This window comes from Diabrotica undecimpunctata, chromosome 1, assembly GCF_040954645.1.
Source record: "Diabrotica undecimpunctata isolate CICGRU chromosome 1, icDiaUnde3, whole genome shotgun sequence".
NCBI lineage: Eukaryota > Metazoa > Arthropoda > Insecta > Coleoptera > Chrysomelidae > Diabrotica > Diabrotica undecimpunctata.
The window spans coordinates 91,574,051-91,589,533 of record NC_092803.1 but is presented as its reverse complement, the minus strand read 5'-3'; the positions used below and the strand labels follow the sequence as shown (position 1 = coordinate 91,589,533).

Sequence of the window (15,483 nt, the reverse complement as noted above, 5' to 3'; positions counted from 1 at the left end):
TTATTTATCAGTAGGCCTGAAAATATAGCTACACCTCCAAATCTACGATCTTGACGATCTTTTCTAATAATTTGGTATCCCTTATAAACAATGTTGTGTTTTGTCTTATAACATGTTTCAGATAAAATTGCAATATCAATAGCATTCGAATACACAAATTGTTTAAAAGATTGTGCATTAGATACAGTAGAACGACTTTTCCATTGAATTATATTTAAATTATTTGAACTGTTATGATCCATTGGATGTGGATACATTTTCCAATAGATTTAAAATATGTTTTTTAATTAAATTTTGATTATTGTCTATATAATCTTTGCAATTTAAAACATTAGGGAGAAAGCTGAATATTATATTAGTAATACCTTCAACTATTTTTAAAGTTATACTTCTATACGCACGGTCGGCGTTGAAAATTTGCATGAGAGTGAATCTGTGAAACCATTACATATGTAAGATAATGAGTAAGAGAGAGACAGAAGATATATTTTCTCTCTCTTCTTCTCTCGAGAATAAAAATGTTCCTTTTGTATTTAATATTATATATTATATTATATATATATATAATATTGTATATATATATATAAATATATATATATATATATATATATATATATATATATATATATATATATATATTATATGTATTAATATTATTATTTATGTGATATGTTTTGTATTATTTAAAATTAACCGTTTATAATTATTTTAGGCTTTTATATTTCAAAATAATCACTGTTTTACCGAGAACTGTCAATTTCGAAATCCGTTAGTGTCATGTCTAATTGGCAAATCCTTTACGTGTTTGGTTCATACGCTGGTGGTTGTGAGTTCGAATCCCAATTATGAATTTCCTTTTTTATTTTTGAAATATTTAAAAACCTCACGTTAATCTTATTAAATATATGTAATATACGCAAAAAACATAAACGTTAAAATAAAATGAAAATTTACAACATAATCCGAGTTGTTGGTTTTTTATTTTTATCTTCGTAAAGTAAGTTATGTATATTGGCAGTTTTAAATACTTATGAATATTACATTTTAATTTATATTGTATTATTATATTGAATTATGTTGCAGTGTACTTATTGTATTGTAATTTTTATATTAATAACAAAATAAACAATGAATTTTAGTGCAGAGTATGTGTAAATTTTTTTTGCATTCAACTTTTTTTATACATATTATATAAAAATAAAAATATATATTTTTATTAAAATATTGATACAATCCTTCATTTACTATACTCCTATTACAGGTCAAATGTTTATATACAGCAAACGATGCACCATATACCTATATAACTAATTCTTTTTCTCTTTCTGCTCTCTCTCTCTCTTACCTATAGCATTACATATGTAATGATTGTGCAGATTGATTCCTATATAAATTTTTAACGGCGAACGCGTGTATAGAACTATAACTTCTACCGGCAGTCCCACTGGACTGCCACACCCGTTTTTTTTCTTTATGTCTCATGAACTCATCCCTGTAAGGATTTGGTAAGATTGACGAACTGGCTGTACTTTTCTCAACTTTTTCATTATCAATATAATCACTCTCATTCAGTTTTCTTTTTTTAAAAGATTCAGAACTGTTACTTGATGTGGAATTTTTTCTCACAACTCTCGGTTTAGAGATACTGCACACTGCAGGTACATTAACATTTTTGAAAGGTAGCGGAGGAAAACTACTAGAATCATTAGCTAGTAACGAAAATCTATTATTAGTTAATATGTTTGAATAATAATTTGGATTGCTTTGAACTTTTTCAGCTTCCTGAAACGAGATATTTTTTGTTGCCATAATTTCCTTAATTTTACGTTGTTTAATATATTCTGAGCATTCTCTTGATAGTGCCGAATGTTGCTGACCACAGTATAAACATTTAGTTCCCACAGAGCAGTCCTTATTATTATGATTTTCACCACAGTTTTTACAACGCTCTTTCCCATTACATTGTTGTGTCATATGTCCATATCTTAAGCATTTCTGACACTGTATAACAGGATATATGTACGGTTCCACTGGAAAAATGCAACTATTAATTATGACTTCTTTTGGTAAAGAAGCTCCGATAAATGTTATACATACAAATTGTCTAGGTACTAGTTTTGTTTCATTTGTTTCTGTACTGACTCTACGATTTAGTCGTTTTATTTCTTTATTATTACTATTTGGATTCTCACTTTTAAGTTTTTCCAGTAGATATGTTTCGGTAAACCCTGTATCAATTGAACGTATTAAACCTCGACGTTCCACAAAAAACCGTGGTATACAAGCAATTAAATTGTTGGCTTCTGAAAAGTCGCCACTTACAATGTTATTAGCAGAAGAAACATTTAATTTGTAGGTAATTTAGGTATTACCTACCAATAGATTTGGTAGATACCTACCAATAGATTTAATTTCAGTAATATTATTTTTAAAATTATTTGTATGTAAATAATGTCCAACTCTTGTCGGATGTAATTTACCGATGTTATTATCGATAGACTCTACATACACAACGAAAGGGCCATTGTCACACAACCGGTATCGTATATTTTTATTGTAATGTTTTCTGGTAAGAATCGAATCATTATCATTTTTATAATCGTTTGTTATTGGAAACGACTCACCAGATAATGATATAGTTGTTCCACCAGGATCATCAATTTCCTTTCTAACTACTTCCATTTCACAAAATAATTTTTGTCTTCACCACTATACTCATCGTAAATACGTCTACTGTCGTTAAAAGCTTAGACGGAACTGTTATTCTAATTTATTGTTTTTATTTATTATTAAAGGTTCTACACTTAAAACACATAAGTTTATTAAAGTCTATAATTGGACAATATAACTAATTTATCTTACACTTAATAATTATATAATTTATTATAATACGTGCGTTACATTTTAAAACGCGACGAGATGTTCAAAAACTAACTGTTCCTTTACAACAGAATTCCTTTTTTAAATATAAAATGCCGTTATTCTCGAAGTTCTGGCGATGAATCGATGACCTTCCATCCATTAGAACGGGATTTTATCGAATAGACGAGAAAGTGACTCAAGGACTGGTCTTTCGGCGAATTTAGTAGAAGTCGGTCGACGGCTGAAACTGGTTTTAGCGTAGGGGTCCCTTGGATATTGCCTACTAAAAAATACTTATTAGAAAAACATGTTTACAGTTTTGAGTCATACGACACGTCATTATCTATCGTAACAATATGTTATTTATATATAATTATCATAAGAAAAACGGCAACTACCTTTTAAACATAGGTATACTTGTTGAAAGGAAGATGGAGGAAACAGGAACAGCAGAGAGAGGAAACAATCCAATTACAGTGGAGATAAAAGAAGTGTAAGATAAATTAGTTATATTATCCAAATAAAGACTTTAATAAACTTATGTGTTTAATAAACTTATAAGTGTTTTAAGTGTAGAACCTTTAATAATAAATAAAAATAATTTAGAATAATAAAAACATTACAATATGTTTATAACCTTGTTTCATGTTTCCCATCACAGAATTAATTATGGTTCAAATATAGGTGTGGTCTTACTTCTCATGCATGCTAATCAGTTACCTCATTAGATAGATTTGTTTAACTTATGTATCAATATCTTTAGGTTCTATTTGAAGCACTAAAATGCATAATGATATTTTGTATAAATAAGTGTGTACTTGCAATTTCTTTAATGTTTGTCCCTTTGTCCCATTTGTTATCAATAAATACAATTTATTAAAAAATACTGGATTTCTGTGAGATAATCAACAGATTCAGTCTATTATGTTACATTCTAGTATAATTTTGCAGTTTTCTTGTGATGATCTACAACCAGGAAGAATATGAATAACTGTATCAATACAGCATGAAAGTACGGATATCAAAAGCAAAGTCTACAAGCTATGACAATAATGCGAGTAACTAAAACACAATATTAATTTACTAAAGTTCTTTTATTGTGATGAAAACAAAATGAAGATGCTTCCCCAGAAACGTATATATTTGAAGATAAATATGCTACTGTTATCTCGTCAATTTCGAAAGTTTCCGGCGACATCGCATCACTAGAAAACAAAGTTTCTGGCGACATCGCATCATTAGAGAACAAAGTTTCTGGCGACATCGCATCATTAGAGAACAAAGTTTCTAACGAGATTTTTTCTCTGGAAAGCAAAGTTTCTGCTAACATCTCTTTGGAAATCTCTAAAGTCACTTCTGAGATGTCTGCCCTCGACGATAGAATATCGTCGTTAAAAGACCAAGTTGCTGCCGCTATGTTGGCCTTCGAAGAATAGATATGGAAAGGAAGATAGAGGAAACAGGAACAGCAGAGAGAGAAAACAATCCAATTACAGTGGAGACAAAATGTAAGTTGGACACACGGCCGAAATTTGAAGGAAGTGGAGGTTCTGTTCATGTGAAAGTCCCAACTTTTTTCGACGGAAAATCATCATGGAACAACTACATGAAACAGTTCGAATCAGCCGCAAGAGCGACTGGATGGTCGGAAAAAGAAAAGGCTGTAAACCTGACTATCGCTCTTCGGGGAGATGCCTTAGATGTGCTTCAGACCATAGCCGTAGAGGAGACGGATAATTTCGAACAACTTAAGAAGAGGTTAAATATGCGATATAGCCACGAACATTTGGAGCATGTATATCAGACGCAGCTTAAAAATCGAAGACAGAAGAAAGATGAGGCTCTTCAAGAATATGAGGTAGATATTGCCAGATTAGTACGATATGGAAGACATGATGGAAAAATTGGCAGTTCAAACGTTTATTAATGGTCTTCGTGATCATGAAATGCAGAGAACACTGCGATTAGCTCGTCACAAGACGCCGGTTGATGTCGTATCTGCCGCTCTCGAATAGGAGTCAGCTATACAGGCCTCTGGCGGTTACAGTAAAGTTAGGACTGTAAAAGAGGAAGGAGATGAAGATAAACTTGACCAGCTCATTAATATGATGAAAAGTATTACAGGAAGGAAAACGAGGACTATAAAATCAAGAAACTCACCATCAAGAAAACTAAAACGAGTCGGCCTTAGGGAGACAGCTTCGACCCGGAACTTTTCCAAAGACCCTCTCATACTAATAGCTTCTTTGAAATGTCGGGAAGATAGTGTATATGTAGATGGAGAAATAAATGGTAAAAGACATACGTTGTTGGTGGATACCGGAGCGACCAGAACCATTATATGCCCGACAGTTATAAACAGCCGTAAGAAACTGTTACCAACGAGGTTGCGACTTCGGACTGCTACAGGTGAAAATGCCAACATTCATGGAGAAATCCAGGTACAAATGGGAATTGGAGCAGAAAAGTTCGTCCATACTGTTATAGTTGCTGACATCGAAGAGGATGTTATATTAGGAATGGACGTAATTAATATGCACGGATTCCAACTGGATTTTAAGAATAAGGTAATCAAAGTTGGCAACGAGGAGGTATTTCTTCATCCACATAATGACAACACTGTGCAAGCAGCCATTAAAGAAGATACAGTCGTGCCTGCGAGAAGCGAAACAATCATAGTAGCGCGACTACAGGGAATTGTAGACGAAGGGACACCTGTTATGATGGAGCCTTGGAACCACGACGATGAGGTTGGCCGTGGAATCATAAATTGGAAAGGAATTGGTGACTTAGGCTAAAGAAATTCCTGTGAGACTTATCAATGTCAACGACTACCCAGTGACCATCAAGAAAGAGACAAAAGTAGGAACTTGTGTACCTGTGACATCCATAATCCGTCAGGCGACAACATCTGATAATTCCAACGACAAATTCGACCAAATGGTTGCATTTGCAGGACAGTCTCTAAATCAGATGGAGAAAAGGACATTTCTTCGGCAGTATCGTGATATTTTCGTACCGAAAGGAGAAAAGATGGGAAGAACTACCGTTGTTAATCATAAAATTAATACTGGTAATGCTAAGCCAATTCTTCAAACAGCTTGACGATTACCACAGGCGAAAAGAGAGGAAGCTGAAACAATTGTTCAGGAAATGAAGAATGACGGGGCCATGGGTCTCTCCGGTGGTCCTGGTGAAAAAGAAAGACGGAACGACGAGGTTCTGTGTGGATTACCGTTTGCTGAACAACGTTACCAAGAAAGGTAGTTATCCTCTGCCTCGGATCGACGATACATTGGACACATTGGCTGGAAGTAAATTGTTTTCTACTTTGGATTTGAAGTCTGGATACTGGCAGGTAGAAATGGACCCAGTAGATAAAGAAAAGACAGCCTTCACCACAGGATCTGGATTGTGGCAATTCAACGTTATGCCATTTGGACTCTGTAACGCTCCTGCGACATTTGAGAGGCTTATGGAAAATGTGTTGAGAGGATTATCTTGGAAAATATATCTGGTTTACCTGAATGATATAATCGTCTTGGGGGAGACATTTGAAGACCATCTGAAGAATTTAGAAAACGGTTTTAATCGACTTAAAGCTGCCCAATTGATGTTAAACCCCAAGAAGTGCCAGCTATTTCAAGGTAAAGTCAATTATCTGGGTCATATAGTCAGTAAAAAAGAAGTGGCCGTGAATAAGGGAAAAATCGATCCCATTAAGGAATGGCCAGTACCAACGGACAAACATCAAGTGAGAAGTTTTCTTGGACTATGTACTTACTACCGAAAGTTTATTAAGAAGTTTGCAGATAACGCCAAGCCATTAACGCGACTTACAGAGGAAGCAAGAGACTACCGCTGGGATACAGACTGCCAAAATGCGTTTGAGACCTTAAAAAAGCATTTAATCACAACACCAATTTTAGGGTATCCACTGCCAGAAGGAGAGTTCATCTTAGATACAAATGCAATTAATGTGGGAATTGGAGGAGTGCTGTCTCAGATTCAAGGAGGACAGAAACGAGTCCTCGGATATTTTAGTAAAGTTCTCTCAAAACCTCTACGGAAGGAAGTTTCTAATCCGAACCGACCATGCCACCCTTAAATGGTTGATGCAGTTTAAGAATCCAGAGGGTTCAGATAGCCAGATGGATCGAACGACTCCAAGAATACGATTTCAAGATTGAGCACCGGGCCGGAGTTAGCCATAGAAACGCTGATTCTCTTTCCAGAAGGCCATGTCCAGCAGAGTGTTCCCACTGCAACAAAACGGAATACAAGGAAGCAGCAGTGCTAAGAACAACAATGGTCAAAGACGACTGGACGCCTACTAAGATCAGGGAAGAACAAGAAAGAGATCCAGTTATACAGAAAACTCGAAAATGGAAAGAGAAAAACCGTCGACCACCTTGGCAAGAAATATCAAATTTATGCTCAGTAGTTAAGACGTATTGGGCCCAGTGGGGATCATTTACCATGGAAGATGCTTGCTCAAACGAGTCCTGGAAAATGATGACGGTTCAGAGAAGAAAAGACAGTTGGTGATCCCAAAGAGCAGAATAGCCGAAGTACTTCGTCAGTTACACGACAGTCCATCAGGAGGGCATTTTGGTGTAAAGAAAACCCTTCAGTGAATTCGGGAACGGTTTTATTGGATGAACAGTTATGACGACGTAAAAGACTGGTGTAAGAAATGTACTATTTGTGCTACGAGTAATGGGCCTTACCGAAAAAGGAGAGCTCCTATGAGACAATATAATGTTGGAAGCCCGTTTGAAAGAATAGCTTTGGACATTGCTGGGTCATTTCCAGAAAGTGAAAATGGAGGTGAGTACATGTTGGTAGTAATGGATTACTTTACTAAGTGGGTCGAGATTTACGCACTTCCAGACCAGAAAGCCGCCACCATTGCAGATAAGTTGATCCAAGAATATATCAGCCGATTTGGAGTGCCTTTGGAGATCCATAGTGACCAAGGCAGGAACTTCGAAAGCGATCTATTCCAAGGAATAGGTGATAGACTAGGTATAAAGAAAACAAGAACTACAGCATATCATCCGCAATCAGATGGTATGGTAGAACGGATGAATAGGACAGTTGGCAAGTATTTGACAAAGATGGTGTCCGATCATCAGCGAGACTGGAACCAATATCTTCCGTTCCTCACAATGGCCTACAGATCTGCTGTTAATGAATCAACAGGCCAGACACCAGCCAGAGTCCTATTCGGACGCGAAATGCGACTACCTTGTGATCTAGAGTTTGTGTGTCGACCTGGAGAAGATGTAGCAGGTAAGGATTATGTGATCGAATTACGAAGAAGAATGGACGATGTACATGAGTTAGTCCGTTCCCATATTCAGATCGCTAGCGACCGAATGAAGAAACGGTACGATACACAAGCGGAAGAGGGTTACTTTAAGAACGACAAAGTCTGGCTCTATAATCCCAAGAAGCGAATAGGTTGTTCTCCCAAATTGCAGCAGTTTTGGGAAGGTCCATACCTCATTATGGAGAAGATCAACGATGTCATCTACCGAATAGGCAAGATTCCGAGGGGAAAGCCGACGATAGTGACACCATAACCGGCTAGCATCTTTCGAAGGTGACCACGACGTAGATGAAGAAGTGGAAGTAAACCAAGTCCAAGATGTGTCTGACCTCACGTTTGAGGAATTCATGGGTGCCTATGGAGGTACCGGTAAAGCAAGACATGGTGTTACCACTGAAGAAAAGCAAGATCTACTCGCGCTCCCCGATGATTACTCGCTGGCCCTTACCATCCCGGCCAGTATCAAAGACGCACCAGAGTTGGTATCCGTATTTCGAAGAAAGTTCGGTCGAGTTGCAGAATTCAATGCCAAGTGCCAGCTCCCGGGAAAGTCTTGACACTCCAAGATGCATCACGTTACCTTTTCTACCTGGTAACAAAAGACACTGCCCGTGACCAACCTACCTACCGAGATGTATGGGAAGCCTTACTTTAATTGAGAGAGCACGTACTAGAGTCCGACGTGCAAAAATTAGCCATGCCAAAGTAAGAGTGCCGCTAATTAGATTGGAGGGTTATCTGAATGTAACATAATAGATTGAATTTGTTGATTATCTCACAGAAATCCAGTATTTTTCAGTAAATTGTATTTATTGATAACAAATGGGACAAACTCACTGTTAAAATTAAACAAGAATCCAGCATTAAAGAAATTGCAAGTACACACTTATTTATACAAAATATCATTTTCCATTTCAGTGCTTCAAATATAACCTAAAGATATTGATATATAAGTTAAACAAATCTCTCTAATGAGGTAACTGATTAGAATGCATGTGAAGTAGGACCACACCTATCTTTGAACCATAATTAATTCTGTGATGGGAAACATGAAAAACTGAATTCTAAAGCAGTGAACAATAAGGAATATGTAAAACAAATTGACTGAAGCAATTCAGGAGATTGGATTATTAAGCTTAAAAATAATGATTTTCAAAATTCTTCTGGTAAGAAGAAAATCTAGATTTAAGAAATTGATTACACCAGAATAAGAATATGGTCTAGGCAGTTTAAAAGAACAGTATTTCAAAAAATTTTGACCTCTCTCTAACTTTTTGATACATTCTTGAGTAAATGGAAAATAAAACAGAGTTAAATTATCAACTTGACAGCAGATAAAAAAAGCAATCCTCAATTGTACGCAACTGATATGGGAATACTTCAAATTTTTTGACAGTTCAGAGTGTGGTAAAATCGTTTAAAGTGTTGCCGCGCTTTTGGAGTAAGAATTTTGTTTATGTTTTGATTTCTTACACAATTTGATCATAATATATTATATATTAATAAATTGTATTTATAAGTAAATACTAAATTTAGATTAATAGCTTTAAAAGCTAATTATTGTTGTGTATTGTGATTGTAATATGTCAAAACAACTAAATAGTCTGTAGAAAGCTAATAAGCTTTCATATAACATAGAATATTTAAACAAGAAATAATGGCGGGACGTTTTTATTATTAATGCTCTAAAAGTGGTAAGTTTTAAATTTAGAATATATAATTTTGTATTAAAATGTTTTCTTATATAGTTTAGTGTGTTGCAGTAATCTTAAAACTGACGTGGTAAATCTTGAATGACGTGCACGCATTTTTATATGAAAAATGCTATAGTAACTAATTACTTACAGAATTCAAAATCTAAACGCCCCACAACATAGAACAAAATGTTTAAATATGTAAAGCAATATTTAAAGTTACATTCAGACACATGCATTTTACAATCTGGCAAATGTGGATGTACGGTAGCAATGAACAAACAGTAGTATATCGACAAAACTTTAGCGTTGTTAAACGACTAATCGACATATGAGGGTTTGGACAAAGATCCTACGTCAGTGATACAAAAAAACTATAATGACTAAATAAAAACCTTAAAAAACCAACATCAACTTACTGAATCAGTTACAAAAAAGTTAATAATTTATGACTCATGTTTCCCTAAACTTTATTATTTGCCTAAAATCCATAAATTGGACATTCTTCTAAGGTCTATTGTAAGTTTTTTAAAATCCACTACCTACAACATTTCTAAATTACTTGCTGATACATTTAATCATGCCTTTGAAAATCACAATAATTATAATTCTAAGGACAAATTTACCTTTGTCAATGCTGTTACGGGAATGCAGTTACCAGATGATTATGTTTTAATTTCTTTAGATGTAGTATCGTTATTTACAAACATTCCACTAAATATGGTCACAAACATTATAGAATCAAATTGGAACGTTATAAAAGACTACACGACATTATCAAAAGACAATTTTCTGCAAATTCTTAGGTTAATTTTTAACAACACTTACTTTAGTTTCAATGGCAAATTTTATTCTCAAATTTTTGGAACACCGATGCGTTCCCCGATTGGTCCAATCCTTGCAACTATTGTAACTGATCATCTCTTAGATAATGTGATTCTGCAATTAACTTTTGAATATAAATATGTCGATGACATTATATGTGCAGTTCCATCGTATCACATCAATACCACACTAAACATTTTTAATTCATTTAATAAATATTTTCAGTTGTAGGAATCAGGCCTTTATTCGGTGACACTACGAATAGAAGGCCAATTAAAAAAAAAGAAGAACTGTCAGCTGTCACTTACTTTGACATGACAGGGATTGGTGGGTTTTGAAGAGAATGGTTAGGTTAAGTGAAAGTGACCACGCTTTGATGATTTATGATTAGATGGTGAATACTGTTATGTACTCTGTTTTACGTAGGAAATAAATGTAGTATCCATATCCGGCCCAGTATTTTATTTAAGAGAGATCCCCCACAGATCAGAAGTGGGATATGGACATGGAACGAAACAATATGCAGGCAGAGGATGAAGCCAATATAACGGCCAGCGAAGCCGCCGCGACAATGCTATTGCAGGAGCAATTTACGGTGGAAGATATGATTCCATCGACAGTAAGAGCCCTATTAATATATCAAGACAACCCACAGTACAGGGCCACGAGAAAAAGAGTCTTTAGTAACAAAGAAATAGCTAACGTAAAACCTGAGTTTTCTGGTCAAAATACGGACATTACACTATGGCTAGAAAGACTTAATGCAGTACAAAGTGTGTATAATGTGCCTGACAATATTATGCAAATTATAGCGATGGGAAAATTGACAGGCCATGCAAAAAACTGGTTTAATTCCAAAGTTGACTACGTTATGATGAATTGGAAAACACTAAAAAGTGACACGAGAAAGATGTTCTCTAACCAGGCAGACGTCGTGGTGCTGCGCAGAAACTTTAAAAGGAGAAGGTGGAAATCAGGTGAGAAGTTCACTAACTACTACCAAGAGAAAATTACCTTAGGAAATAGTGCAGGAGTACCAGAAGGTGAGTTAATCCAATATATTATTGAGGGTTTTGACAATCCAACACTCCAGTGTCAAGCTAGAATGATGTTGCATGAAATTAGAACCGTTGAGGATCTATTTAGCAGAATGTTCAATGTGGTAAAAGATACTGTCCCACAGCTTGAGCATAATAGATTTCCGAAGAGTACAGCTAGCGCTTTTCGTCAAATAAGTTCCACACCAGCAGTACAGCGTAATGGAATCCGTTGCTTCAATTGTAATCAAGATGGGCACAAATTGAGTAATTGTACCAGGCCACGCAGGGAATGAGGTTCATGCTTTAAATGTGGAAAGATGGATCACAGACTTAGAGACTGTCCAGAGCGAGTTCAGTCAGATAGTACAACCAATGTTGTACAAGAAGCAGGAGTGCAACCCTATATGGTAAACGTAGAATACTCTGCGAAGGTAGGAAATGATATATCTAGTTTTAACATTACTGCTTTAATAGACAGTGGCTCACCTATTAGTATTATTAAACTTAAATATGTGCCACACAATTTAATTATACCCACAGTGGAAAACAATAAATTCACAGGGATTAATGGGACTCCGTTGGAAATAGTAGGTACGTTTCAGAAAGATATATTTATTAATATTATTATGGTAAATTTAAAGTTTTGTGTTGTACCAAACAATACAATATCATATGCTGCTATAGTAGGTAGAGATTTTATTGCACAACCAGATATACAAATAACTTTTTCTAAATCAGTTGAAATCAGCCGAAAAGCTATTGATAATGGTGAGAATGCTGTGATTGAGTTTATTAATGAGCTTATGCATATTGATTATATAGACAGATCTTTTAATATTTCAGAAAATATAAATATTAATCCTTGCTTATCTTTTGAGACATGTACGGAGATAAAGAAAATGTATCATGATAGTTATTCATTTAATTTGGGTAAAAACAGTAGTGTACATGATTTTGAAATGTCAATATCAGTAAAACATGATAAGCCAATTTTCTATAGGCGTCGCAGATTAGCATATTCTGAACAACAAAAACTACAAGCCATTGTTAATGAGTTGATAAGAGAAGGTATTATCCGCCCTAGTAACTCTCCATATGCAAGTCCAATTGTATTGGTTAGAAAGAAAAGTGGAGATTTAAGGTTATGTGTAGATTATCGAGAGTTAAATAAAATTACGAACAAATGTAACTACCCTACACCATTAATAGATGATCAGTTAGATAGATTAAAGGATAAAACATTTTACACTACTTTAGATTTGAAAAATGGATTTTTCCATGTAAAAATGGCAGCTTCCAGTGTCAAATATACTTATTTTCTGACCCCGTTAGGTCAGTATGAGTTTCTGAGAATACCATTTGGTTTGACTTTTTCAATTTGATTAGGGAAAATAAACTGTTGGTATATCAAGATGATCTGCTAATAGCTACTGAAAATCTGAGTGAACATTTTAGTATATTTAAAGAAGTATTACATTTAGCTCGAAAGTTTAGGTTGCAATTTAGATTAGATAAATGCAGATTAGTAGAGAGCAAATGAGAGTTCTGGCCGCACAACCCCCACCCCTTTGTGCACCTCCCACTCCTACCCTGTATACCCCACACCCTAATTATACAAAAGTGTGGTATATCCTACCACATTATACCCCCCACCACTTTATACCTCCCACCACATTATACCAACCACCACTTTATACCTCCCACCATTTTGAATACCCCCCACCACTGACCAGGTCAACGATCGGTCAACGACTGGTCAAGAAGTCAACGAACGGTTAAGAGGTCAATGAACAGTCAAAAAGTCAATGACCGGTCAAGAAGACAACGACTGTTAAGGAATTAATGGTGGGAAAGGTAAAAAATTATCGTGGTGAAGGTAAAGTATATTAAATAAACAAGAATTAGTAACAACTTTATTTTTATGTAATACGTTTATGACATTGGTATTTGTATGGTAGGTAATTGCTGAATAGTGAAGTAGAATAGTGTTCCCAGCAAGGTAGTTTCATTTGGATAGCTTCATTACTGCGAATATGTGGTGGAAGTTCATCCCATTTATCTAACAAATCAAACCCATCTACGTGGTCCAGAAGGTACCACGCTGGAAATCGTTCCATCTCTTTTTTGTTAAATAAACAAAAATCTTTACGGCGAAGGTAATGATCCGTTATTACTTGCTCTAATAAAGGATTATGTTCAACTAGATTTAAAATACAAATATAGCAGTCACTTATAGAAGGAGGATAAATCACTCCATCACATGTGGAAGGCCAATGATGATAACAGCGAGTAATTTTCTGTCGAATATGTGGATCATTTTTCACTTCATCTGGTATTTTATGTTCAATTTCCTGTAAGTCAGATGCTTTCATATACTGAAGATATTGTAATGGAAAATCACGTAATTCTTCAGAAGAAAATGCACTCAACGGAATAGCAGGAAAGTGTTTACTGTATGAACCCATGCCAGATACTAAATGTTTGATGTGTGTAAAATAAATAACCAACACAAAAATAACTGGTTATACTTTCCACTCACAGATACCCCGAATCACAGATACCTCCTACCCACAGATACCTCCTACCCACAGATACCTCCTACCCACAGATACCTCCCACTTTTAGACACCTTCTACTTATAAACTAGACGTAAAGGATCAGGGGTTAGCTAACCTGTGTATCAAGTCAGTAAACATGTCTCAATATAACTTTAGTGGTAACACACCCGTTCAAAAATATGTTGTAGAAAATAAAAAAGATGTAGTAATAGCAGAAAGAGGCTTTCAGTTAAATAGATCGAAAAGCAAATTCATATCTATTGGGTTAAAGTATGGTGTGGAGTGTATACCAGTGATATCGCTATATGGTAATCAAGGACAACGGATAGTATTCACGGAAGAAGATTGGGAAGATTTTTTATACTACCAAGGAGTAATCACAAATTATCTGTACACGGTGGAAAACAATGTACCTTTAAAAAGAAAAAACTATAGTATAGAATTTGAAAAGGTGCAGGAAGCTAAAGTAATAAAACTATCTCAAACTAACTCCTACATATATTTGGGATATGAAAGCATCTGTAAATTATGGGAGTTGTTACCGCTCATACAACATCACATTAACCATTTAAAACAAGGAAATTTATTTGAATATTTGAAGAGTCTATATCCACAAATACAACAAAACACAGGTGATTTTTATAAACACGTATTAAGAAGTGTCAACACAAAAACCCACATTTACTTTGAAAATATAAGTAATATCTTGGAATTAGTGTACGTGTATCCAGAAGTATTAAAAGATGTCTACACAAACTGGAAAAAGAGTAACTTTTAACGATCATCTTAACAAAACACATGTTCTACGAGTATGGAACTATGCATATCGTCAAGCACAACAAAAGTATTGGGAAATGGTTGTAATAGGTGCAATAAGGTTTAAAAAAAAGAATCGAAGAAACTTCAAAAATAATATCTCCGATTTTAAATATAAATCATAGAATTTTTGTATACAATAGTAGGTTTAAATAAAAATTAAAACACAGCAGTTTTTTATTTTAAAAATTTATTAAATACAAAACGGTTTACATATCTAATAATTACATTTAAAAGTAAAAAAGTAACGCAAATAACTAAATACCAGGATAAAAAAATATTTCATAGATATTCTCCGCCAATTTGAGTATCGTCAGAAGAGCTGTAGAGCTGACGCCATTCTGTTTCATCAT

General features: G+C 34.8%; 1 protein-coding gene across 1 annotated transcript; it reads left to right on the top strand.

Annotated features, from left to right (window-relative positions):
- Positions 1 to 12,073: 12,073 nt before the first annotated feature.
- LOC140433561 (uncharacterized) lies at positions 12,074 to 13,138 on the top strand. Its single transcript, XM_072521545.1, has one exon. It carries the CDS (start codon positions 12,074 to 12,076, stop codon positions 13,136 to 13,138), a length of 1,065 nt encoding a protein of 354 aa, XP_072377646.1.
- Positions 13,139 to 15,483: the final 2,345 nt, after the last annotated feature.